Source organism: Strix aluco, chromosome 4, assembly GCF_031877795.1.
Source record: "Strix aluco isolate bStrAlu1 chromosome 4, bStrAlu1.hap1, whole genome shotgun sequence".
NCBI lineage: Eukaryota > Metazoa > Chordata > Aves > Strigiformes > Strigidae > Strix > Strix aluco.
This window is the reverse complement of record NC_133934.1, coordinates 60,671,120-60,696,121: the sequence shown is the minus strand read 5'-3', so window position 1 is coordinate 60,696,121 and position 25,002 is coordinate 60,671,120. Positions and strand designations below refer to the sequence as shown.

At 41.4% G+C, this 25,002-nt stretch overlaps 1 protein-coding gene across 1 annotated transcript in view; it reads right to left on the bottom strand.

The window, feature by feature from the left end:
- Nucleotides 1-1,609: 1,609 nt before the first annotated feature.
- The window catches only part of LOC141922317 (transmembrane protease serine 11E-like), a 43,547-nt gene continuing 20,154 nt past the window's right edge, over nucleotides 1,610-25,002 (bottom strand). The window contains exons 4-10 of the mRNA XM_074821453.1: nucleotides 22,878-22,945; nucleotides 19,504-19,667; nucleotides 8,925-8,963; nucleotides 5,568-5,763; nucleotides 4,485-4,744; nucleotides 3,559-3,701; nucleotides 1,610-2,042 (exon numbers count right to left, since the gene is read on the bottom strand). Coding sequence (XP_074677554.1) covers nucleotides 1,881-2,042; nucleotides 3,559-3,701; nucleotides 4,485-4,744; nucleotides 5,568-5,763; nucleotides 8,925-8,963; nucleotides 19,504-19,667; nucleotides 22,878-22,945 — 1,032 coding nt within the window. The 3' untranslated portion in view covers nucleotides 1,610-1,880. The remainder of the gene's footprint in view (nucleotides 2,043-3,558; nucleotides 3,702-4,484; nucleotides 4,745-5,567; nucleotides 5,764-8,924; nucleotides 8,964-19,503; nucleotides 19,668-22,877; nucleotides 22,946-25,002) is intronic.

Genomic DNA, 25,002 nt, shown 5'->3' with positions numbered 1-25,002 from the left:
TCTAACTGAACCTGGCCCAGAGTAAATTCTTAGTTGAAAAATAGCAGCAACTCAAAAGTGCATAAATTACAAACTCTATCAATAAATTAAGGAAACGGATTTGCTGCATCAAACTATCCTCCTAACTGTCCCAAGATCCTTTTCATTTTATAGTGGACATGGAAAATCAGAATAAAGATAGTACTGTTTCAAAACCAAAACTAATCTAAAACCTTCAATAGATTTCTTTCTGAGATAAGGCGTGTTTTCTTTTACTGAAATTCAAAAGTTATATAGAAAGACTGTAAGGAGCCTAATAATAAGACAACCCACTCTTCTACCACCAAGGCTTAAACATAGGCTTTTCCATCCGTATGTAGACTTGTAATTCAGGGTGTGAATTTCCTAGAAATGCCAAGCATCTCATTCCCAGGGATGCTGATTATTGGAGAGCTTTCACAGTAGGAAGGCTGAGGAGAGACCCAGTCCTGAGCAGAAGGGGAGGCAGGATGCTTCAGAGAAATTTTCAGCTGCAGTAGATTCAGCTGTGGAGCTTGCAGCTTCTTTCATGTCTCATACAGACTCCTGTGAGTCCTGCATTCACAGCCTAAGCAATCCGCTGGCCGTTCAAAGACTGCATGAGGCAGTACTGGAGTGACATGTTGGATCCTCATATTGAAGGCCTGGGCTCTAGGGGACTGTAATAGCCACATCGCTGGACCCCCTTCCACCAGCAATCCGTGAGATGTCATGCACAGAGGCAGGAAAAGTGCTTAATTGGTGTATAAGGATTGCATTTACTCTGAAGTTCATATCAGGACTGTTCCTTAGTAGGAAATTACTCTTCGGCCTCATAAGACAGGATCATATTCATTCATGGCAGAGATGAATCCATCAGTGAAGCAAAACAGTATCACTAATTGCTTTCTTTGCAGTAAGATGGTTTCCACTGGCTGGCATACCCTTAGAAAAAACACACTATTTCTTGAACAAAAAAGGTAGTTCCCAGTTTATTTGTGGTGAATATTTATTTTTCCATTAGCACAAATTTAAATGCTGGGTTTCCTTCCAGGGAGATTGTTCATGGAGACACACTTATTACAAACAAATTTGGGCAGAGCTTGTGTTTCTGTATCTTAAGCATTGGTGAGTTGAACAGAGTACATCTAGAAGGCAACTGGTGCAGGGGCAGCAGCACAGTGTTGTGATAAAGCACTTCCGCAATAGCACTTTCAAGTAACTTGAACTTCACAGAATCCACAAAATATTTCCTGTTAAAAATGTGCTTCGAAAGAACATCAAGCTTTTCTCCTTTTCCTTCCAACTTACTGCAAGCACAGAAGTCCTCCTTTTCCTCAGCTAGGACCTACCTCAGTCCTGGCTGATCCACTGTTAGCTATCAAGGCTACCAAGCAGGGTGAGCATCCGAGGTCTTGGCTGCAGTCTGTGCAGATGATAGTCTCTAACAACAATAATGATCAAGGGTTCACTTTGCTAGAAACACAGCTGTGACAGCATTTGCTTCACTGGAGGAAGAAGGTTCAGCTTCAGACATCGGCCATGGCTGAAGAAAAATTCCTTTTTTTTTTTTCCTGGAAAATGTATTTATAAAGCAGGTAAGGTGGTAGCGTTTAAATGTTAGTTTAATAAAGTCAGTTCATAATTTCTGATAAGTGAGAATGTTTCAAGGCTCAAAGATGAGACAGGCAATCTCATATGTTTAGTTTAAATTCACAAGGGGTTAGGATCTCTGACAGCAAAGATAGCACTTGCTGCGGGCAAAGGTTACTTCAACCAAAATTACATAGGAATATATATACTAAAAAAATAGCCTTTCAGAATTACATACAAATATGAGTTACACATAGTCTATGTAGTTAAATCCGTTTTTGATTTTGGAATTAGATGCCAGTTTTTGAGGTAATCCAGTCACGGAAATAAGTCACTCGTGTGTAAACTCCAGGTTTATTTGGTTTGGCACATTCATCTCCCCAGCTCACTATTCCCACGAGGTACCACATCAGTCTAGAGTCTGGAGTAACCAGTGGTCCCCCAGAGTCCCCCTAGAGAAAGAAGAGGAGAAAAAAAAAGATTTAATGGATCAGAAGGGAAAATACAATTATCTCCATAGACAGGAGGGTGTGTCAAATAAAAGAAGAAAGCAAGCAGTATTTCAAGACCTGCCCTTTGTGTAGAATCCAGGCTGTTTCTGAAACTTGAGTCAGAAGTCTGTGGCTTTTTCCTGTTTGCCATAGAACCTCCTGACCTGTCTCTGTGGTTTTACAGTTAAAAAAGAAAGCTTCTCTTATGTTTCATGAAATACTGCTTCCCACCTGACTTGTCTTCCTCCTCATACAAAGTAGGGAAACACAAATACATACAGCAATCTAAGCCAACAGGAACTTCCCCCCCCCCCCCCCCCCCCCAGTAACCACTATTGTTTCAACAAATTCTTTTAGTCGCTTGCAGCAATAAGATTTCATAAAGGATTTAATCAGGAACTTGGCCTCCTAATTAGACCATATCTCCTGAAGATGTTAGCCACTTTCAAAGGCTGAATTCAGATACTGTTAATAGCATGACATGGTAATAATAGTTAAACTGGAAACCTTACAGGCTGAAAGGCAATCCTCACACAATGGACCAAATTCTTCACTTTCCAGCAAAATGCTTTACTGAAATAAACAGCAGTTGCACCCTTTTGTTCAGGTCTGTTCAATGCTGAGTCAGACAGGAACAGAGGAATTGAGCCTCCCGAACTTATTCTGCAGGGAGTTTTGCTTTGGACATACATCTGCAGGACGGGGATTCTGGAAAGGGTCTGTTTTGAACCAGCACTTAGGTGTACATTCTTTGTAAATAACATAAATAGAAATTACCATTTTAAAAGTTATCATTATGGAAATATTTTTGTTTGAACATAAGCATTTCCTTGCAACATTCGCAAACCTGCACCACACATGTAGCCTTACCACTCCGTTTACACCTAGCTTCCTTATAGTTTGTTTCAGTTTTCCTTCCACTGATCCAAGGCCATTACCAAAGATCATATCAGAACAGATCTTTTAGGAGATGATCCAGTCCAGAATTTAATTTCAATGAGTGCATTTTTGCTGGCAACTTAACTGCTACATTCTTAACCTTCTTTCTTCCCAACTGTACAAATGTCTGGTCTTGGCTACCTGAGACATTTAATTTTAAGATCATATTTAGTATTTCAGCATTTAGTATCTCTGTCAATGTCTTGTCATATCACTTTGCAGGCAAATAGTTAGATTTCACACACAAAAAATTACGAGAAGCAAATGGGCTTGTAGCAGCTATTCTGAGTTACAAAATAAGAATTTAATTTCATGCTATGAAAGATTTAAATTCCGAATATTATACTAATTTAGCTCTCTTAGTATGGGTTTTATGTGCTAAATGATGTGTACTAAATGTTACTTCATTTTACAACTTAATTTCTGTTTGAATGGAGCTTATTTAAAGGACTAATACACCATCAGTTAAGATTTGGTCAACCAGATACTGGAGTCAGCATTAATATAGTTTTCCTCTCTAATTTTCAGCTACAGTTACCTGACAAGCATCTACTCCTCCTTCCAGGTATCCAGCACACAACATCCTGGGTGTTATGTCCCCATCGTACACTTCTTTTCTGTTGCAAGTGTTTGAGTCAATAAGTTTCACTGTTGCTTCCTGAAGAGCATTTGGAGTTGGACCTGAGGGAAAATATAGTTTGGGTATTTAACAACAGAATTACTTGGTAGTTTTTAAGACACAGGAAGAGCATTTAATGTTCTTTTATGGAGAACCATTGACATGGTTTAATGTGGCAGTTTTGCTTGTTGATCTGTCTAGGTTAGGCCCTTAAGGAAAATGTACATACACATAGTCTCACTTAGGAACTGGACCATTAAGACTGAAGTAACAATTGCATGGTACATAGTGCCTTAATTGTAAAACCATATATTTTATACCTGTTCCATATAATACCATGGAACACAAAGTACCTAGCAATTTGGGCAGATGATACGAAATGGAGACATCTTGGTTTCATTGCTAAATCTACTCTTAGTGTGGCCTGATAAGACTGTGAGCTTGTGTAAGCCACCACCTGCAGTTCACTCTGCACATTTACCTGAAAGCCCACAGAGTTATTTGTAGCTTCTGGCTAGAACTGGGAGAATATTTTTTTAGGTGCTATATAAACACATGAATGGCTGGACTACCTGTCTTAAGAATCTACAATGTGAAATGGAAAGGCTGGAAAAAGAGAAGAGTTTTCTTCTTGTTTTCTGTTTCAGTGGATTATAGCTCTGTCTTTGTCCAGTCTAATTTTACAACAAGAAACTGCTCCTTACAATTAAACAAACCTATTACTCATAGACAAAGCATTAGCCTTGCTGCCATAGAACATATGCTACAGAAGAGGTATCAATCACTAGTAGATCAGAGCTACCGTTTATGTAACATACAGGTCGCCTGGTAGACTCAGGACTCACCATCATTCGTAAGTGCTCCCCAGCCTGTGATGACAGCGTAAATATTGTACAGAAAAGTCTGAGATGGCTCAGGCAGACAAACGCGGTGTATGCTACTCGTAAACTCAACTCGTTTAGAGAGCTGCACAAGTGCAATGTCATAATCATGTTCTGGGTAGCGGTACTTTTCATGAATAATAATAGTCTTGACTGGTCGTTTCAAGCTTGGTGGCTTCAGGAGAGCTCCAAAAGTAGCAGTCCACTTCTGAGGGTGACTCAGGCTGAAAGAGGTAGGAGTGTTGTAAGTATTTAGCTGTAAATATGTGTTGGGCATTTCAAACCAGGTGCTGCTGAGCACCTTTACTGTAAAACTCCTTCAAGCCAGCTCCCTACTAGATTCTTAAGGCATCCATCACTTTCCGTAACACTGTGTCCCACATAATTGTGGGCTGCTGCTAGAAGAGGGCAATCCTGCATTCCCTCCTCAACCATGGTCTCGTATTCCTCCCCAACTTGTCCCTGATCTAGCCATTGTGCGGCCGCAGGGTGTAATCAAATCAAAAAGCTCTTCTGCTAGAAAGCTCTTCAACTCTGTCACTCTTTTTGCATGTTAATAATCTGTTCAATCAGCTGTTCCATCTTACATGGCCTGCAGCTTCACAAATGTCATGCTTGAAACAAAAAAGTGCTGGGAGTGCGTGGCTGAATGGAGGGGTAGGAATGTGGGATTATAACTTCTGGTAGCAGTCTGCAGCAGCAGCAACCTACTCGTAACACAAAGGAGCACCTTTAGAAACATTTAGTGCAACAGGAAATAAATACCATTTCAATCACGTTACCTTTTCTGCACTTCTTTGCTCAGTGTGCCAAATGACTACTGATTTCCACTCATACAATTGCCAGTTGTGCTCCAAAGAGTCAGTCTTTAATTTCTCATTGAAACATTCAAGTGATGGGTCTGCTTAACCCTGACTTTTCTCCTCCAAGGCAAAGAATTGTTCCCCCTGGAAAGAGTCAGGGGTGTGGTGCAAATCTGGAAAGCCACACAACTTGATACACATGGGGCACATTCTCCTGCAGATTCTCTCTAAGATGGGAACTTACTCTCTGAAGCAGTGAGCTGCAGATACAAGCCACGTATTGCTGATGAGTGTTGCACCACAGCGATGGATATTATTGTACTGCAAACTAGCTTGCCACGGCCAGTCCCCGGTCTCTGCAGAAGACAATCCACCGACTATTCGCAATGATGATGATTTTGCCATTGACTTGACTGATCTATTCTGCCGTAACCCACAGACTGTCAAAAAGGAGAAAGAACGTATTAGCTAGTCTTCTGTTTAGTAAATATGGCTGCCAATGGCTGTGGAAAACGTAACGTAAAATTACACACCACCTAGGTTCTCTAGCAGTATTAACATCAACAGGAAAACATACCTTCCACCAGTCCCCCAAATCAGAGATCCTCATGCATAACCCATTCTGTTAGAAGCCTGAATGAACAACTGACTATTATAGGAATCCACGATGGACAACCATTCAGGCTTAGCTGTGTGAACAGCCCAAATCAGGAATCAAAACCTTCACCACACACCCAGGACAATTCCCAAATACAGGGATTGCCAGCTTTAATGTCCCAGGTAATTTGTCATTAGGATAAAACACGAACAAGGCAAAATCCAAGATGGGAATGATCCAAGCCATGGCTTTTTACCACGCATGCACACAGATTGCATCAGCAAGATGTAACCTGGAAACAGGCAACTGCGCATTGCACAAATGGCAGTTTGCAAGTGGACCTGGAGAGGCACTTCAGGCAAAGAGCGTCACACGAATCCAAGCCAGAGATGACAAAGGCATGGATACCTCCAGCACAGTGTGCATCCATGACAAGAAGTCTTATCCTCCAAACCCAGAGAGAAATTAAAATATCCATGGTTTCATCCACTAAACTCAGGATATTCAGCTCCCCCATAGCTTTAGAAACTTCCTCAACAGACAGAGCTGCTTCAGCTGTCTTCTCCCATCCAAACAGCATCAAATCCATCTTACCTGGATCAAGACCCACTAGTTTTCATCCAGGCCCCGATTTCAGCTAGACATTAGGAAAGTTGACAGACAGGACTATCCCAATTCATTGAAAAAGAGACAGAGCTAAGAATTATTTGCATAGTGACAACACAATCCAAACCATTGCACTGCCTGTCTCCTGTAGACAGTAATCCAGAGGGGAAAAAAGCAGAAGTCGGTAGTACGTCACTGTAGAGCTGCCAGCCCCAGGGCCCTTGAAGTCCTCAGAGGCGAAACACTGGAACCACGCAGAGTGTAACCTCTGCCCCTTCCTGATAGCATCTGCACAAGGTTAACAGTACCTCACAGCCAAAACCAGCAGCAATAACACAGCAGATTGAAAGCTGATTACAAATTTGGGGGAAAAAAAAAAAAAGTCATACAATATTGAGAAGTTCATGTGCTCAGTGTTGACTCTGCCCTGTTCTGAGATTTAAAACCACAATGAAGGAAATCAATGAAATCTAAATCTATTTGTTCAGAACTTTCCATGTGAAAGGAAACTGGAGAATATACCATAATTGCTAAGACTGTCTGCACTAGCATGTTTCCCTCCTGAAAGCTATTGGTAATCCTCAATTACTGGTCCTAAAACTGCACAATCCTATCAACTACCTGAGCAGTCAATATTCAAACACAGGGAAAAACTCACAGTTCCATTAGTGCCCCAGAACACCAGCACCTAAAACGGACCCAAAAAGTGATGTTATCTAATCTTCCATTACTTGACAGCCTGCTGCTAAGGAACTGATCAAACCTTCCCAGAGTTAAAAGAAACCCAACTTGTAAGCAAAGATGGCTTTTTATGACTATTAAATCTCTAAACAAGCTGACTTCCTTCTCTGAAAGCTTAAAAACATCTCTAAAACAAACTACCTCAACTTAACCCCTACAGCAATATCTTGAGAAGACCAATCATATTGCTTTATATTTCCGTAAAGAAAAATTTTTTGCTATTAGCCATTCCAAAATCCAGATCATTTTCATTATAATCACAGGCTGATGTAACTTCTATACACTTCCTTATGGCCCTTCCTTCCTTCCTTCCTTCCTTCCAATGCACACTAAAGAAAATGACATAGTCCCAATTTCTGAGAGCACACAGAAAGCCATTATTCCAAACTCTTCTGCATGTGCCCAATCCTACCAGCTTTTGGGGCACTTCTCACTTGCAGGCTGTGTTAGAGGTCTCTGCTAGGCTGCCATCCTTAAAGCACCAATTGAACAACATGCTGGTACATGTTCAGGTGTATATCTCATCACTTAACGTGTGTATAGGAAGATAACAGGCAGCAAGGTGGAGATGAATTGTTATGCTACAGCATCCAAGACAAGCATATATGAAACAGGTTCTGCAGTCACTGCTCCAAGATGCAGTTCTAATGCTTTACATCAGGGAGACAGAGGACAGGGTGTCTGCCCTGTGCAGGCAGAATTAGACTTGACAAAGTATTCTTTTTAAGTACATGTTTTAATCAATTTGTAATCAAGATTGCTTCTAACTATAATCTGCTCAAATATAAAATGCACCAAAATCCGTGATAAGGACTCTCCTGCCTTTAGTACATTATAGTACACCTTTCAGCTAGCTGCTGTGTCTGACATTAAAGCAGTCAACTAGCCCAAGCAATTAAGTTCCTTTATTTATTGGAAGTCCTCCTTGCTCACTCAATTTTACTGTGTACAACTAGAAGTCATCTGAAATCTCTTAGCTTTCCTGTAGAAACATGGCTTAGTCTCTGTGCATCCAAATACACGATTAAGCAGACACAGTGTAAAAGCTTTCACCGTTAGCAACAGGATCAAACTAGTAAATAAACAAGTGTCCTGAACATTACAGTGCTCAGCCTTCCCTGGTTAAATCCTCTGCTTCCCAGATGGCAGGGTTTACATTTGAGATACACCCTCCACCTTCCACACCAGCACTGCTGAAGGCAAAAGAATGCCATAGGCACTTACATAACAGGACCTGTGTCTCCTCTTTGCCCAACACCGGGGATTTCTATAGAGCCCTCAGCACTTGCTCTTTTCTCATTGTTTGTGCTTTTCTCAGAGAATTGCTGGTATTTTTAACAGAAGGAACATCACATTGCAAGAAAACTGACCAGGGAACTCAGCAGTGAGTGTAGAATTTTTCTAGAAGGGATTTTTACCCCATCATCACTATTTTCAAGCCAGTCTGCCTAAGTATCCCAGAAGACAATAATAAAAAAGGCTTCCTCGTGACTGAGCAGGATCCCTAAACACGGCTCATCTGTGTGAAGTACAAGGTCACAGTCATTAGACAAAAGGATGAGAAAAGGCTTTTAAAGGCCAGGAAAAGTTCTCAGAGACTATTAATGCTAATTAAAACAATCAGAGATTTCCCAGGCTTAAAAAGCCCTCACTTACTGTCATTGAAGAGGGCTTCTGCTCTTTTTGTCTCCATATCTGAAACAAACAAACAGTCAGGGTAAGGCCAGGACAGCACAGACAAGTTTCCCATGTGCATGGTCATCCCACCCGACAGCTGTTTGAGTACAGGGCACTGCAGGAGGTACAGATGAAGGGGGCTGCTAGAGAAACCAGTGTAGCTCATATGTGGTCACGTTCTTGTGCTGGCTATTGCACTTCTCTCTGCGGTGCTGCTTGCTGTTCTCTAGCCAGCCAGTATCCTCTGAGGACCAGGCACAGGCTCTCCCCCATCCTGCTGGACCCGGATGTTTCTGGAGGGGAGTACAGACAAAACAAGTCCTGTATTACTCAAGATCCACAATTTTGTTGGGGAGAAATGTTTACAGTGGAAAGCTTTGATATTCCTTTTTTGTAAAAAATCAACTGGCCACATTTTACACTAGAGTGAGGGCCAGAGGAAATCTGGTACTCACTCTGTGCCCTCTTTGAGATCAGAAGGCACTGACTTCACTGCAGCAATGCCAGCTTACAATAGCAGTGGCTCATTCTCTCCTATCTTATTGAGCAACAGGGTGTCTGGTACACTACTAATACTAAAAGAGACAGTTAATAGCAATTTATTGCATGGCACAGCAAGTTCTAGCAATACATTCCCTTCTTCAAAATGTATGTGGTACGTTTATGGACAATACAGTAAGCTCATGCTGACAATAACAAGTGTTGGCTCAAGGTATAAGTCCTTTCCCCTTGTTCCAGAATGCTATTTTTACTAGAGCGACCATTTTAGTTGCCAGCAGTAAAAACAAATTTAAAAAATAAAAAATAAAAAATCACATTTTCAATACAATTTTTAAATTACATAGTGATTCTTGTAGAGCATCCACAACTTCATATTTTGCAGCTGGATAGCCTTTCTCAGCAGATTCCTGTCCTTACCCACTTACTTAATTTCTCTTTCCTCTTTGTAGCTACACAGAGTAATATCCTAGTTTTGATCCAAAACCACACCAAGCCAGGAGGAGTCTCTTTCGAATGCAAAGGGCTCTGGCTCATACTTGTCGCCTATTGTGCGTTTATCACTTGTGTTTTGCTTGTGAGTTTGACACTCCTCCTGGTATGCAGGGTGAGCTGCATGTTTGCAGTCCACCATTACTAGACATGTATTCATTCATTTCTTAATATGACATTAAGCAGATTATTACAGAAAAAGGAAGCAAACAGAACTCCAGTACATGTACAGCTTGACTGTGGGGAATGTTACAGAGCAAAGGTAGTGCTAGGGCTACTGTATGTGCATGCAGATGCTGCTTTATTTTTTAAGAATGGGAGATGAGTTATATTTGGACATTTATATAGCAAAACAGTCTTATTCACTATAAACAGGAACGTTCACATAATAAAGATAAATAAGTTTTACTGGTGACAAGCAACAACTTGTGAGGTCCCCTTTCAGTAAAAATGCTCAGTTGTACTTTCTCAATTCCTGTGAATGAGGGAGGAAAACTCTGTATTGGGTTTGCATGGCAAGGTTTTGGTAGTGGGGGGGCTACAGGGGTGGCTTCTGGGAAGCTGAGAAGCTGCTCGAAGCTTCCCCTATGTCCAATGGAGCCAATGCCAGCTGGCTCCAAGACTGACCTACCGCTGGCGAAGGCCGAGCCCATCAGCGATGGAGGTGGTGCCTCTGGGGAAATCTATAAGAAGAGGGAAAAATCCTGGACAAAGGCAACTGCAGCCAGAGGGAGGAGTGAGAATATGTGAGAGAAACAACTCTGCAGACACCAAGGTCAGTGAAGAAGGAGGGGGAGGTGCCAGAGCAGAGATTCCCCTGCAGCCCGTGGTGCAGACCCTGGTGATGCAGGCTGTGCCCCTCAGCCCATGGAGGTCCATGGTAGAGCAGATCTCCACCTGCAGCCTGTGAAGGACCCCAGACTGGAGTAGGTGGGTGCCTGGAGGAGGCTGTGACCCTGTGGGAAGCCCACGCTGGAGCAGGCTCCTGGCAGGATCTGTGGACCCATGGAGAGAGGAGCCCACACTGGAGCAGGTTTTCTGGCAGGACTTGTGACCCTGAGGGGGACCCACACTGCAGCTGTCTGTTCCTGAAGGACTGTACCCTGGGGAAAGGACCCATGCTGGAGCAGTTTGTGAAGAACTGCAGCCCACAGGAAGGACTCATGCTGGAGAAGTTCATGGAGGACTGTCTCCTGTGGGAGGGACCCCACACTAGAGCAGGGGAAGAGTGTGTGAGGAGGAAGGAGCAGCAGAGACAATGTGTGATGAACTGACTGCAACACCCATCCCCTGCGCCACTGGGGAAGGGGAGATAGAGAAATCGCGAGTGAACTTGAGCCTGGGAAGAAGGGGGGGGGGGGGGGGGGAAGATGTTTTAAGATTTTATTTCTTGTGATCCTACTCTCATATGATTGGTAATAAACTCAATTAATTTTTCTCCAAGTCGAGTCTGCTTTGCCCATGACAGTAATTGCTAAGTGATCTCTCCCCACGAGCCTTTCGTTATATTTTCTCCACCCTGTCCAGCTGAGGAGGGGGCGTGATAGAACAGCTTTGGTGGGCACCTGGCATCCAGCCAGGGTCAACCCACCACAGACTTTTTTGGGACCTAATGTGGGGCATGAGGAATTTGAGATAAGGATATTAATTGGAAGAGGTAATAAGCAAAACATGGACTGAACAATGTTAGAGAGTAGAATAACTGTAGGGAATTTTCAGTTGTGGCAATTGTGGTGAAGGGACAAGGGGTGGATTGTATGTAAATTATCCACTTCAGTGGTGTGATGATGATGTTTTGATTGTGGTGGGGGGAATTGTTTTTTGTTGATGGGGTAGAAGTTTGTAAAGATTGTGTGATGAATGTGAATTTTAATGATAATTCTTAAATATGTGATTCACAGAGGGCTGAAATGTAGAGGTATTTCTGCATTTCAGGAATGTCAGTTGTATTCCGTGAATTTTCATGGATAATATCATTGTTTGTTGCCAAGATCCCAAAGTGTAATAACACCAGAAAGTAAAAGGCTAGGCCAGCAGAGGGATTCAGCGGTGGTGTAAACACTACTGTTTGGTTCATTACAAAGTGAATTTAAAAAAATGGGTGCTGAGCTGTGCTAAGGATTTGGGTACTTCACCTATATGTTATATTGGCAAGAAGTGCTTTGAAAAATCTGGACCTCCTTGTTTATTTCAACTGTGATGAGCATCCAATGTTTCCCTAGAAATTCATACAACCTTCAGAACTAGCTCATCATTTGGGTCACATGAATATTTTATAGCTGGAAATGGGTAAGAAACCAACCAATGTAATCAACAATGAAAGAGCACCTTTTGCCTTCAAGAGCAATATTGATAATAATGTTGTTTTAGCTCCTCTCTGGGTGGAGAGACATTTACTTCATAATACCTAATTATAAAGCCTGCAGTCAATTATTAACACTTACATTATGTTGCAAAGCTCATCGAGAAGACAAAAGGAGCAACCAGCTTGTTCAAGCTCAGTGCCGGAAGCAATTCAGTTGGCATGTTCTCACTGCACTGAGTTTTGCTGTGAGTCACACAGCTGTTCTGCAAGGCACCTGTCTATATCTCTGTTTGCCTTTTTATGAGGCACCTCAAAAAAGTACAAACCTCATGTGGGCAAAATTTTACGCACTGCTTCCAGTTGGACCAACTTGTGTGTAGTTGAAGAAACAATTCTTACACACACACGCTGCAAGTTTTAAATAGGATGTTTGTACAGCTTTGAATTTTAGCATATTTTATAATTTATCAGGACTATCCAGCTGACGTCCTCTCCCACTCACCCACTGCTGAAGGAAAAAGGCCAGTGACACCAATAAATTCAATGCTGTATTCACCAGGGCTGGGGCACTACTTTGCTTTAGAGATCTGCCAGATACAGTGCCATGACCATGTATCCCACGCTGGGAGCCGGAACACAAGTACTGAAGAAAACACCACAGCAAGGGAGAAAACCTCAGAGTAAAGGGAGCTTTTAAGAGGAGAAAGCAGGTCTGTCTGGCAACAGACCCAGGAACCCATTGTGCAGATCAGGACAGGTGAAATTAAGGGCACAATACCCAGGACTCAAAACCAAGATCCCAAACCCTGAGCACACGTATATTTTTGGAAACCTGAACTGACACTATTTTCAGATAAACCGAGTCCTCAGTAGATCCCATCAAAAGCAGGGAGCACTTTGGGTTACACGACACTGCTGAAAATCGGGTTGCTTAGTGTCTTACCTCACTAGGGGTTCGCCTTCATTTGTTACTAGCTTGACATTTTTGGCCTGGTCAACAGCATAGCTGTTCGCATTGTGCCAGCCAACATGTTGCAAGCCCTGCCTTGAAGCAATCACTTGTAAGGCACGAGAGACAATTTCGTTGCCCTGCTCATTTACTAGTTGCCCTAGTTGTTTGCACTACCAAGAAAAAGCATCAATTAGTAACAATTAAAGTGTCATATCTTGTCCCAACCATATACAGCTACAAAAATAGTTGTTTGTGCCACATTTAGGAAAACAGTGCTCAGGCTTCCACTGTAAACAAGAACAAGTTCAACTTGAACATGCATTGCCTACCTATAAAATGAAACTTGCTATTTAATTAAAGCTTGCTTAACTTAAAAGAAAAAACTACTGTTTAAATTAAAATCACAGCAATCTATTGAAATGTGGCTTAGGGATTCCATCTTTCAGAAGAGGGCTCTGTTCTCCAACTGGACAAACAATTTTGTTAATACAGATATTTTGCATATTTAGTAAACACAATAACATTAAAACACTTAAATTATTGGTCTTAATTTCCTGCTAATAAGAGTAGTGACTTGCAATTACTATTTAAGATTAAGATTTATATCTTATCAATAAATAACTTATTTTTATTCCTCAACATATGCGTTTGAGCAAACATGGAAAGAAAAGGGGAGTAAGCAACAGCAGGAAAGCATCTTTATTTTGGCAATTGTTTATATGGCAGTTAAGGCCAGGATTTCTAAGGAAGTTCAGTGCCCAAAGCCCATGGATCTATTTGGCAGCCATCTAAATGTTTGCAGGTTCATAGTTAACTTCAGAGTGAATGTGACCACTTCTCTCTGATGGATGCAGAGATTCCTACAGAAAAATGTGCTTGCTTTGCCACGTCTTTAAGTAGTATCAGTGTCACTGCATCAGAAGAATTAATCTTGTGTGCACTGCCTCATTTCATTTTAGCCATAGAGATCAGTGTTTATATTAACAGGAAGATAACAGGCAGAACACTCAGCGACATAAACGGAGCCGGCATTATACTGAAATAGTTCAAACAAGGCAAGCAAATATATTATAGGGGATATTATGCATTTTCAGATATTATGCATTTTTCACGGCTAGAGATGGCTGCAAAATTAAAGATGAGAAATCTACTTTAAAAATCTGATACAGCCTTACCCAGTTACATAATTTTTCACATGTTGATTCCCAAAAGAAACTTGATTTTCTTTAAGGGTTTCCACTTGTGATTTTCTATATGTCATAATATAACTGCTAGCTTCAAAGGCAAACTGTGTGTTCCATCCTCTATTATGTCAGTTCCCACATCTTGCTTGTGTAAGTTGTTTTTTCCCCACAGAGAAGGCAAGGTAGAGATTATTGTAAATGGGAGATGAAGGGAGGAGAGGATTGTAAACATAAAAAAAAAAAAATAGAAAAAGTACACGCTTCAGTACTAACAACACATTCTTGGACATGAGTTTGAAGCACAGCTTTGTGAATGCACCATGGAGCCAAAGAAGCATTTTCCCCGCTGTCCTTCATCGCATTTTAATAACAACTTCCTCAAAAAGCGAGAGAATTACAAAATTCTCAGCTGCACCAGAAAACGGGGGTCACCTAGTTCGGTGTTATTTAGGATAACAACAGTGCACACAGGTGAAAAACGGATCCTCTGACAAGTTTCAGCAGGTCACCAACCTGGGCAGCCGAGAGGAATGTCACAGAGTGCATCTGTCCTGCAGTGCAGACAGAGGTGGGGATGACAGCTCGACCCTAATACTCTTTAGTTATGTTAAAGACCATGAAGGCCCAGTACTGGGGTGAAATGGGAGTGAGAGCAGTGAGCAGCAGATTCAGTCATGTTACCAAAAACTGTACCCAAAAGGAAATGCAGGAGTTCCTTGAAAGATGGAAAAACATGAGCTTTGGGCTCAGCAAGAAAGTCATGGTCTTGTGTGGTTACATAGTGCACACAACCTAAAACATCTCCCCGCTAATCTTCCAATATTCTCTGCACTCCCTCAACAGCAATTACCTCCCTAGAGTTATGCACCCTTGTAGAAGCAGCAAAACATGGCTTAGATACAGGTGATGCAATTCTCATTCCTTCAGCAGGGGAGAGTAACCCAGTACAGACAAGACAAAGGTTTTGTACCTCTAATTGTCCCTGTCACCCAGCCCTTCCCTCCCTACTGATTGTCTACTGGACCCATCCTCACATCCATTACTCCCCCCCTCCCCACCATCAACATCTTAATTCTGTCCATGAGGACAAGCAGAGGTCCACACCTCACAGCATACTTAAAACAATTCCATCTGGCTGTCCTGCAGCGGGAGGAGGGATCTGTGGAGAACTATGTATCAGTTCTGTAGCGTGTATCCCAGCTGATACAGTTTTTAGCATTACTGTTTTTCCTGGCCTACACTCGTGCCCTAGCTGCAATCAAGGTCCCACTACAGTAGGGGCAGCCCAAATCCCTTGAAACCTCTGCAGGCAAGGCAGAGAAAGGAAGAAACAATAATTTAGTGAGGAAATTAATTAAATCAACTTATCCAGGTCGTCTAAGAAGTTAGGCCTGGGTGATTTCCTGCTTAATTTCTTCAATCACAAGCATGTCCTTGCAAAATACTAATTTTAAAATACATTTCAGTCCCTCCCATTTCAGTCAGCTTCTCTAGACTATTGCAAACACTGAAATGTACCACCTTGTGCCAGAGTAATGGCATCAAAGTAGGGGAATATCAGATCTCCACTGTATTTCCCAATGTACGGATGCATGTCCTGTTCCACTCCCCCAAGCTGCTGCTGTGGCTAGTAAAGTACAAAAAACAGGCTGCTACATACATTGTTTGAGATGAAACATTCCTCAATCATCCCGGTCAGACACTGATCTGCATGCCTTCCAAAGAAGGCTCGATAAAGTACTGAGAATCTATCTCCTAGGTTCTGTACTTTGTAAGGAGCTTTAGCAAGCCCCAGATGCCAGATAAATAGAAATAATAACAGTTGACTTGTTGATCAAAACTAATTCATGACTCATTGTTCATGGTCAAAACCCTTGGCTGTGCAACAGGTGGGAATACTTCCTACTCACTTTGAGCAGTGCCAGTGATCTTGCAACAAGTTTCTCTCTGACATCAGAAGCACATTCCCAAAAATACATTTTGGGAGACTTCCAACCTACCTGACAAAGGGAAATAGTCTGGCAAGCTGCTCTAGGCTTTGCTTAACAGGGATCCAAGCTGTGACCTGACTCTACTTCTAAGCAAGAAACCCTGGGGAAAAAAAAATCATGCTTGTAGGAGATCTCTTTAGTGCCAGAACTATACAGAGGACAAACTGCAACACCTTCGCCTTTCAGTGCTAATGGAAAAGCAAGTCCTAACACGGGTGTTTCCAAGTCACCCGACTTTGATATCTCATTTTGCTGGCCCTTGCACTGCTGCTCAGAGAAGATAGGACTTTGTTTGATTCTCCACTGAAAAGTATTTAGGCTTCCAGTGGGGTTTGTACACAAGTGCAGAGATCTCTATCACCTCTGATTTTTTTATCAAAGCTATAGTGGATGTCTGGAGATACCACTGTTCTTGACAAGGGGACTATGAAGTCTAGCTAAATAAGAAAGCAGGGACTTCAGTAATAACACATCTGGAGACACAAATGTATTTTTGCAGCTCTATGTAAAGAATATTTACTGTTTAGTGATGGTACAAAACAGAATCAATATTATTTTGTTTTCCTTTAAGATTTGCACACTTGTTATTTTTTCAATTTTTTATAATACTGCTGCCCTGAACTGCAGCTGGAGATCCCAAGTGTTGCATCCAATTTGCAGGAGTTTGTTGCTGCTGATCCCCAAAGCAAATACTTTTGAGTGAATTGCAAGTTGAGACATGGTGATGAACAACAAGATGATTAGATCCTGGGAGGAAGACTTAAGGAGGTTCTCCTTATCAGACCCTCCTAGCATGCAATGTAAATAACTGCCTGACCTGGATTTATTCAACTGGTTAGCTATGCTTAGCTAAACTAAGCTACATATTATGGCCCCCAAATTAGAATCTTTTGATAAGGTGATTACAATGAACAGGTTAATGATTTTTTTACAAGTCATTATGAAAATGTTCTGAGATTGCCTCAACATAAACAAGGATTCCAGTTGGCAAAACCATCAAAGCTACAATCAAACAAAATCCAGAAAGGTGCTGCAGAGCATGGAAAAAATCTAGGGCTTCTTAGCTTTCCTTGGTTTAAAGACTAATGTTGGACAGGATATTTCAGGAGGGGAGAGAAGTGAGAAACGCAAAACCTTGATCCCTCTTTGGACTTCCAGGATCTGTTGAAAATTGTTACTTCTCCCAGGTGTGAGGAAGAAGACAAGCTTTATAAATCAAGACCTGCATCTCCTGTAAGCACATCTATACTCTTCACTTGACTCAACTTGGTTTTCTTAAAACAGCAGCACCAACAGGAGCTTGCCTAAGCCTCATAGCACTGCTGAAATCCTATTAACAAATAAAGATCCAATTGGAACCTTTTATTGATGTCTCCTAGAAATGGCAAAGTATTGTTTATGTTCCTTTGTGTCACGTGTAATGGTTGCACAATACTAGTCCTGTAGTGAGTAGACTTACATAGTCAGTGTTTTATGGTTAGGCTGGGAGAGCCAAGAAAAGCAATACAAAGTTTATCATACAACTTTATCGAAGTAACACAGAGATGCCATCTTCTACTGAGACCAAATATTTAATGAAAACATTGTGATTCAATTATGTCAGCTAATTTTTTTAACTAGCAACAACTGCATTACTGTAAGAACCCTGGTGTAGTTCAAGGTCAACTAAAACAGAGTTTTGAGTCACTTCCCACATTTACCAGACTGAATAAAAGCAGCTAAACAGAAAACTTCATGAGAAGATCACAGTCCTTTTCTAACAAGCATTTTTGTACTCCTTCCAATTTTATCCTTTGTGTAAGGCATCAGATCAAACTGAAGCTTCAAAATTCACCAAATCATGACCTCTCTTTAAAAAACAAACAAAAAAACAAACAAACAAAACCCCAAAAGCTCTTTGAATCTCTCTAGTTGATGCCCACACACTATTTCTATCTGTGAGAAATTGCACGTGTGCTTTGCTGAACAGGAACCTGGCATAGAAACAACACTGCAGAGAAATGGTGATTCTTTGCCCAAGGGATCATCCTGAGCCATTCTAATGGGGAAGACTGGTTGGCCCATCAAGAAAAAATGGGGGTGTGACAGCTCATATTTGAGTTTCACTGCATTGCCACAATGCAGCGTGCCCAGTTCAAGAACCAAGAGGTTGCTCCTGGTCATTTCTAAGTGGGAAGAAGTCTGTATCCATCCAGCATGGAATCTGGCTCAGGCTTCTTGTTCTTTCAACACAGTCATCTGGCCTCTGCAGATCTCAGCTGGTTTAAGTAGTCCAGTGTGGAAAAGCAGCAGCAAGTAACCATCCCTGTGCTGTACTGTGACCCTTGTGCTAGGAGTAAGAGAAAGATCTGCAAAAACACAATGAGCAAGTATCTGCCCCTTCCTTTCAACTAGCAACTCATTCTTGAAAAGTCTGACACCCAAAAATGATGACTATATATAACTGAAGCCAAGTCAGACACAAGAGTCTGAGCCTGCACAAAAATTCTCTAACAGATCAGAAGCGTAGAAGGGGAGGGAAACCCACTTTCAGTGCCTGTTTGGTAATTCACTAAATCAAAAAGATAGGGCTGTTAATTTTCACATCCTGCAGATGCAGGTCTGCTCTGCAGAGAAGTGGCTAGGACCTCAGCTGAGAAGTCACATGGATAAGAACATTTTCCCTTTCTTTTCCTTTCCCCTGGGGAATTTGCAAGGATTTTGATCCTCTCTCTAAATCTATTTTTTTTCAGTGCACTGGCTGTTTCCCCACTGTCATCCAAGCATAGTTTCTGCACTTGCAGGCTCCTCAGAGAAGCAAAGACCTAGGGAGCATGTTTGTGTTGCTGTGTACTGAAGCACTGTGATGAGATTCCTACTCTTTACCCTGATAGTAGCATAAGGTTGGTACTGCAGTTTGGAGGGAGGCTAAGGCTATACCGCGAGGTCACAAAGCAACTCTCCTGTTTATCCATATTTAGGATATATTTAAAAGACCTAGGTGGGGCTTATACATTGCCACTGGTTTTGTTCTAACTTAATAAGCAGGAAGGACTGTCATTCAGACTCAGTAACAGCTGTCATCAGAAGGGAAAAATCAAGTCTCATGAATCAGCAAAGGGCAAGAACTAGCTTTAAAAGAGATGTATATACTCACTTGAGATGGTAGAAGATCTGACATTTATTCGCAGAGGCCCTGTGTATTTTTTCAGGCCTCTCCGTAAGATCCTTTCAACTTTTTCTCGCAATGCTTCTCTAGAATCCGTGGAGGAGAACCAGAATGTAAGCAAAGCCTCTGCCATCACACCATCAGTATCTGGGCTACAAACCAATAAAACACAGTCTGGTTAACTTCAGCCCATTTCCACATTTCTTAGTTTTTATCTTAGCTCCTCTAGCAATGGCAATGTAACATAAAGGATTAGATACATTTTTGAACATTTTGTATATTTTTGAGAGGAGGAATTGCCAAAAGAAATCCAAGCAAATGCTGAATGGTCAAATGTGTCTTAGGTTAGAAGAAGGCATGATGCTTTATGTGAACAAATGGCAAGACCAATGTTATACTGGAGTCTGAAAAACAGTCACTGACTATATGCTGAGGACACAAGAGCAGGAAGGAATTAACTGATGTGATTGCAATGAAAAGCTGGATACACAGCACTTCAGAAACATCAGGTAAACGGTTAATGGTATCTAGACAGACCTTTCCAGGGCTCTGTACATACACAGAGTAAAAAGGTACTTGAAAGGTACTTGAGCAAAGGGGAGAGACCACACAACCCCATTTCACCACTGCAACCACTCGGGAGATTGTGACTAATAACCTCATGTTATGCAACAACAAATGAAACTCAGCAGCATATCCACAATCTACTTATCACAGTCCAAGAGATGGACCACAAAAGGACCCTTTAACATCCCACTGAAAAGTACAAGTGGCACCCACACTGGGACACTCAATTCCACAGCTTTGATGGAAGATCAGAGGAAAGAAAAGGAAGAAAAATGTTTTAACAGACTGAATTCACCTGGTAGTGCTATTTATTTTTCCTTAAAGCATCAGATACTGCAAGAGATGAATGCTAGATGACAAACACCAAAGTGTCTAATCTGCCACAGTAAATCTTGCTCTGTGCTCGCAGATGGCTTATCCTTGGTCATTACACAGTGAAGATAAAAGTGTGCACTGAGAACCTTCTCTCCTATGCCTCCTCCCACCCGAGCCAAGAAGCAATGACACAACCCACAACAGGTGGAATCACAGTTACTTCATACAGGAGCAAGCTAAAAGCAGGTTGCTCTGTCTTAAGCACCGTTCTGATAGAAAAGGAAAAGAGAAGATCTTCCAGTTACATCTCACTATTTTGGAAATTTGTAGTTACATAAAGGAAAAATAAGAAAATTAAAAATAGAAGGCAAGTAGCTTACAGAGAAATCATGCAATCAGGATATGATCTTCAAAAGGAACATGCACCAAAGTGAAACAGACATTCCTATCATCAGTGAAGGGCAAATAAAAGGCCATGTGTTATGAGCACATCAAGGCATGCCGAGTGTTTCGTAGCTGAGCAGAAAGACACATTGCTTGCCTCAAGGATCTCATAATTGAGACTGAGTAGCTATACGTGAACTTTCCAACAGGCTGTTTTTTCCCTTTGTGCCAACTTCAGCATGACTGCCACTCAGTTTATTTTCCAGATATTATCTGATCCAACTGTGGGCGTTGCTCTGCATTTCTGATCTGTTCTCTCACCTCTTTCCCCGCTCCTCTTCCTGTGCTGTGCCACGCTGGAATTACTCTATCAACTCTTGCAAGCACACCACACCTCACGAAACCCTCAGGTAAGTACAGCCTGCCTTGAATCACTCACTACATAGCTAAGGTCCAGAGCCAAAGACACCTAATCAAGATTTGTTTTGTCTTTTTCAGTGAGCAGTGGGCATTATTACTAAAGCATTGTTTACACTGAGCCAAAAATATGCACAGTACTTTCCAAGCACATTCACAATGACCCTGCTTAAAAGAACTTGCAGTCTGAGCACTTAGAGGCATAAAGCTTGTATATATGAAAAAGCAAACAAGCTTTGGCACATACAAGTCTTGCATCCAACACAGCAAACATCACCGCAAATACCTCAGCCTGTCCTTGGGAATAAGAAGCAATGAAAAATATTACTTCTCCCTACAGACTGGCCTCTCAGATCCTTAAATCACCTTGTCTACACTTAGAACACTCTAGTTGGTATTAAAAAAAAATATTCCTAAAGCTACATTCAAATGATGACTTGTGTGATTTGCCTAACTGGGGGTTAAGCTAAGGTAGAGCAGGAGGCAGGATTTCACAAACCACAGAACAAAGATAAATACATTCACAAGAATGAGATCTTGAGTCTCATTAGTCTTGAAGCTTTAGACACTCAAGGTTTGCTTGCAAAGCAATGGGCACTGTCAGTCAGGAAAAAGACCTTAGTATTACAACAGACAGTTCCATAAAAAGGTCACTTTCAGCACTCACCAGCAGTCAAAAAAAATCAACCCAAACATTAGGTATTATTGGCAAATGAACAGAGAGTAAAAGAAAAAAAACAAAACCACATTGCTCAAGGATAATCCCAACCATGGGTCTGACCCCTTCATCTCAAAAAGCAGGGACAGCAGACCTGAAAGTGTGCTGGGAAAGAGCAGGGTGACAAGGAACAGTTCCTGCAAAGAATGACTGAGCAGTCTGGGACTTTTAACTTAAAGAAAGAGTAGAGCTCATGGGGTACAGGAGAGAAAAGGGATACGATGGGAGTGTCCGATACCACTAATTGCATGGAGAGAAGGGGTAGAGATCGACTTTTCATCACCTCTTCCAGCACAAGAACTAGGGGCCATTGAATGATCCAAAGAAGGTGGCTCTTCACAAGTAACTCCTTAGTAAAGGAGCGCAAATTTCAAGAGTCCAGGGGAGACTGGACAAGTCCCTGGAGAATAACTCCACTGGGGGCTGCTAAACAAACCACAACCACTTCAGGAAATCCCAAGTGGGAAATAGCTAGAGGTAGGAAGCATACCAAGAAGCAGTTATCATACCTGCCTGTTGTGCTGCTACTGTTCCCTAGGCACCTACTTACACCAGTTCTTTGAGATGCAACAGTGACAAGTGAAACCTTCTGAACCAGCACAACCATGCTTGGGTTTTACTTGACAAGCCCAGCACAGTAACATGACATCTGCATTACAATGAAGGAAATGGTTTTGAAAATGCTTTTTATTTTTAGATAGCTCAAGTTATATCTGCTTTATGAGCTAAAACTTGCTCAAGTTCTGAACACAAACTTGTATAGAATTCAGACTGAAGTTTATCTTCTGCATCAAGGTCCAAAGGAGGGCATGATTCAGAATAAGATTATGCTCAGTTAGGGATTATGCTCTGGTCTTACATAAAATACACTTTACTGAATCAGATTAAATGGCTCTCTAACTGGGCTTGGTGTACATTTCATTTTATCTCAGCTGCGTGCATTTATTATAATCTCACATACCTCACTCTGATTAAGCGTGAACGGATGTATTTTTTCCTTAAAATGGAATTGTAAAATGTCTTGTCGATCTGTTGAAAAAAGAAAAATATAAGATAACAACAAAAAAGGAGGGAAATGGACATATTGCTGGAAGCAGCATTCAGAAAACAGCATTCAGTTACAAACTCATAGTTTACAGAGCCAAGAAACTTAATCCAGCCCAGCCTCTAGGTAACATTTGCCACAGACCTTTCCTAACTGTTTCCCATTTGGCCTAAGGTACATCATAAAAAGTTAACCCATTTTTCTAAATATCCTGTGACTACATTAGTGTGCCACTACAGTGCTGTCCTATCCACTCCCAGGCATACTGAGAGATATTTATAAACATCCTTGAAATACACTGCTGCAATCTGCCAAGGCACAGCCTCCTGAAGATGGCCTACAGAAAGGATAAGTATGCTGTGCTCTGCACTGAGCTTCTCTTATTGGGGTCCTTTCTGATACAGCACTTATCCTTAGTCTATAGAAATGTATAGCAAAACTACCAGTGATTTCGAATTATAACCCCCAAAAACCCTTGTGATTTGCCACATGCTAGGGCAATTCTCATCAGAAATCAGAAATCTAGGACTCATAAGGAATCAATCCCCAAATTATATCTTTGCTGGTGCCTGCTTAACCACATCCTGCTTTAGGCTGAACATTGTCTCAAGACTGCATGATCAGTCTGAGACAGCACAGTGTGATACAACATGGCATGAAATTCTGCCAGGAATGGCTCAGAATGACTGAAGTATTGAACTATTGAGAAATAGCAAAGTCACTAGTGAGTTATGCAGTTCCTCCTATCAGCAAGACACAGTAATTCAAATGTATCCTGTAAACATCAAATGCATTACAGGAAAAACTATGTAAAAATGCTTTATAAAACCATGCAAAGTTGTCTTCTTTTTTTTAGTTTTTAGCCCATAAAGGCTGTCTGGTTTAGCCAAGTCTCCAGATTTTCTATCTTCCAAAGGAAAGAAATAAGTAATGGTTCTCAAACTTCTAGTATGTTGAAATCTTTCAGATACAGAAACAAGCATGTAAGCATGAAATCTGGGGGTGATTCCACCCGAAGAACACAAAGCCCCTCTTTCCAGCCTTGGTTGTCATAAGATGAAGCCTCATGTCATCACACAGTGATATTGAAGCAGAATAATTTCAAGATGGAAACCGCACATTTTATTATTTTAAGGTGATTTTAGGCATACATTAGTAAGGCAAAAAAGAAAAGCTCTTAATGGTCATGCATTGAGCTGATCTTTTATCTTGCTGTTACTGGCCATTTTCTGGAATTACTTCGGCATTTGAAACACAAAATTCTATGGAAAAAAAATATATCAACTGCAACAAGCTACTGTATATATGCAGAATGCTCTTTATCTTGTCACTTTGCAGATTGCCAGCTGCTACCACTGCATTTTATGAGGCATACAGTTAGAAATCAAGAATAAAGTGTTTTGTTTCTCTGCAGCCTGTTCCACCACCACCACCCCCTTGGTTATTGGAAGTATTTGCCCTCAGACAAAAAGTTTGTAGGGGTTTTCTTTTTAAATGATAATGTTTGCATATTTCTGTCACAGTGTTAACTGCTTCACTGATGATTGTGTAAGCAGAAGCATGTAGTTAATCAGCACTGCCAGCTTTGTGGCATGCAATGGCATGTGCTGCACTGCCTCTGAGAACTTTTGAGATCTTTGGGACAGGGACTTCTTCGCAGAGTGCTTCACAAACAAAAGAGACCCTTGAGCTGGATTGAGATACACCTCAAGATTCTACATTGCTAAACAGTGAAGTGAAAGCAGGCTGACTTTAAGCTCGGGACTGAAGAGGGCAAGAATCCACAATCCCTTGCAAGGGAGGGTTAAGTCAATATGACATTCCTCAATCCTTTATCTCATCTTGGCAACTGTGTTTTCAAGCTATCTGTACTGTCTCATCTTAGAGACTATAAGTGTTTTTGCTACACTTTCCACCTGCATTTCTGCAGCAGATACAGGTATCCTTACTTCTGTCACCCATTCTCTTGTGTATCTTTGCTACAGCTTGAGCAGCTCACATGATTGTGGTTTTTGTACTCCTGACATGTTCAGCTTTCTCC